Source organism: Limulus polyphemus, unplaced genomic scaffold (assembly GCF_000517525.1).
Source record: "Limulus polyphemus unplaced genomic scaffold, Limulus_polyphemus-2.1.2 Scaffold3581, whole genome shotgun sequence".
NCBI classification, from domain to species: Eukaryota; Metazoa; Arthropoda; class Merostomata; order Xiphosura; family Limulidae; genus Limulus; species Limulus polyphemus.
Window position 1 is genome coordinate 87,359 of NW_013669191.1, and position 2,098 is coordinate 89,456.

The 2,098-nt window shown below is 29.9% G+C and overlaps 1 protein-coding gene across 1 annotated transcript in view; it reads left to right on the forward strand.

The window, feature by feature from the left end:
* LOC106469634 overlaps window positions 1-1,192 on the forward strand; it is a 55,367-nt gene extending 54,175 nt beyond the window's left edge. The window contains exon 7 of the mRNA XM_013930134.2: window positions 1,143-1,192. Coding sequence (XP_013785588.1) covers window positions 1,143-1,192 — 50 coding nt within the window. The remainder of the gene's footprint in view (window positions 1-1,142) is intronic.
* Window positions 1,193-2,098: the final 906 nt, after the last annotated feature.

The window sequence follows — 2,098 nt, forward strand, 5'->3', positions numbered from 1 at the left end:
ACCTTAGAAAGTCATAAAATTGAGTTAAAATATTGTGTCAGAGAGTTCTTTTTTAGAACCAGGCTTAACATTTACTAATTCAGCTAAAAATGATCACGAAAAAGAAAATTATTCAACCAGCATTCAGTTTACTTGAATATTCAGAATTTTACAAATCGACAGTTTGAGGTTGTATTCCAGAAATTTAAAGAAATGTAATGTTTTTTTTTGTTGGTTTTTTTTTTAAATGTCACTGTTTCCAAAATTCTCTGAAATGTTCCTAAATTTCAACAATATATATCTAATAAACGACAAGTATACGGGAAATGTGATGTTGAGTAACAGAAAGCACTCAATACAAAGATTTAGCTTTAGCGTCTTTGTTTTTTCTCGTTGTTGTTTTTACATAATTCATTCCTATAAAGGGAGAAACAAAAGCAGGCATTTAAGTAACTTAGTTTCGACTGGGAAAGGATAGGTGCGCTGAAGATGTATATCTTAAGATTAATATTTTTACCAGTTTTCATTCTCCTGTAGTTATCATTGCACGGAGTTTGATAAGTTTTGATTGTAAATAAGTAATATCTGAATTTTCAAAGAGTTTTCATGTAAAGTGAAACTCTCTTACTTTGTTCTATTGCTTGTCGAATTCCACCTTCAGGTTTTGATCATAATTTTGATACCACAGCATGATTCTGTTTTTAAAAGTTTACGTTTCCTTTTTTAATCAATAATACGTTTGAATGATTGTTTGTTGATTGTTTGCCGTTTTTTGGCGCAAAGTAACTAGGCTATCTGCGCCAAACAATCGGTTAAAACGGTAAAATAAAATTATTATAAAATGTCAAAATAAACTGAGTTAAAACTAAACAATGTCCAAAATTCAGATAAACGATTTAAATATAATTTAAAAGGCCAATGGCTTTTAAAAGTTTAAAAACACGATCAAATTCTGACCAATGCGTAGCCTTGCCACGACAACGTTTGAATGAACCTTTATGTTTTCTTTAATAACATTTAGTATGATCATATTAAAAAAATATTAAATATTCCATTGTTTGTTTTTTATATATTTTTTATATATTATTTCAAGTAAGTTTGATTGTGAAATGCATTGTTTTAACAGCAAGGAAAGAAATTATACAAGTGTCTTTTATTTTCAGCTACAAATCTAAACAAGAAGAAAAAGAAAGCCCATAGTTACCCGGAGTGAGTATTGATTTTTAACCATTTTGTTTATTAAGTTAAAAAATATAAACACCTTGAACGAAACGCCAGATAGGCCTGGATATAAACAACTCTAACAACATTTATCACCAATTTTACAGTTAAACATTTTATCGGCTTGACTGACACTTCTTATTCTACATGTGCAACAACAAGGAAGAATCGTTTTGATATTTCAAGCATGGATAACCTCATGTATTAGCTGCTGAACAAACTTAAGCCTACAAATGTTTTTTCAAACTACTTGCTTTCAGCGTTTAAGTAGTACCAAAACATTCTTGCCTCTTCTCTGCCTGATCGCCTACGATCACAGACATTTCCAGTCTTTAAACTTCTACACCGAGTTGAGTGGCTTTTAGTTTAGCAAAGCTGTTTTGTTGTAAATGAAATTCGTCGCCCACTCGGCGTTAGAATCTATGATTATCCCCGTACAAGAGTACCATTTCAAACCTTTGCATTATCCCGTACTTCACCATTGTAAAGAACCTAAAAATTAAAAATAAACACCGTTTATGCTTTTATATAGTTACTTTAGTGACACATGCTATGACTATGCCAGTTTATTTAAATAATGTTTGGTTTTTCATCTAAACATTTTTTTAAAATGGTCCATTATGTCATCATCTCGATATTAAGAGTTATATTAATATACTCAAGAAGCTGTTGAATGAATATAATATTTAAAAAAAAATCTGGACTTGGTGACTATATTAAATCCATAAAATCAAGCAAAATATTCGCCATTGAAAAGAAAATTTTTCTAATTAAGTGCTTTTACTTTTTTGATGAGAATGTATCAGTAGAAAGTACCTTTAATAGCTAACGGAATTTCATTGAAAAACATACAGTAAGTATAGAGTACTCACTTTTTTTTTACATGGGTGTGGCCGTT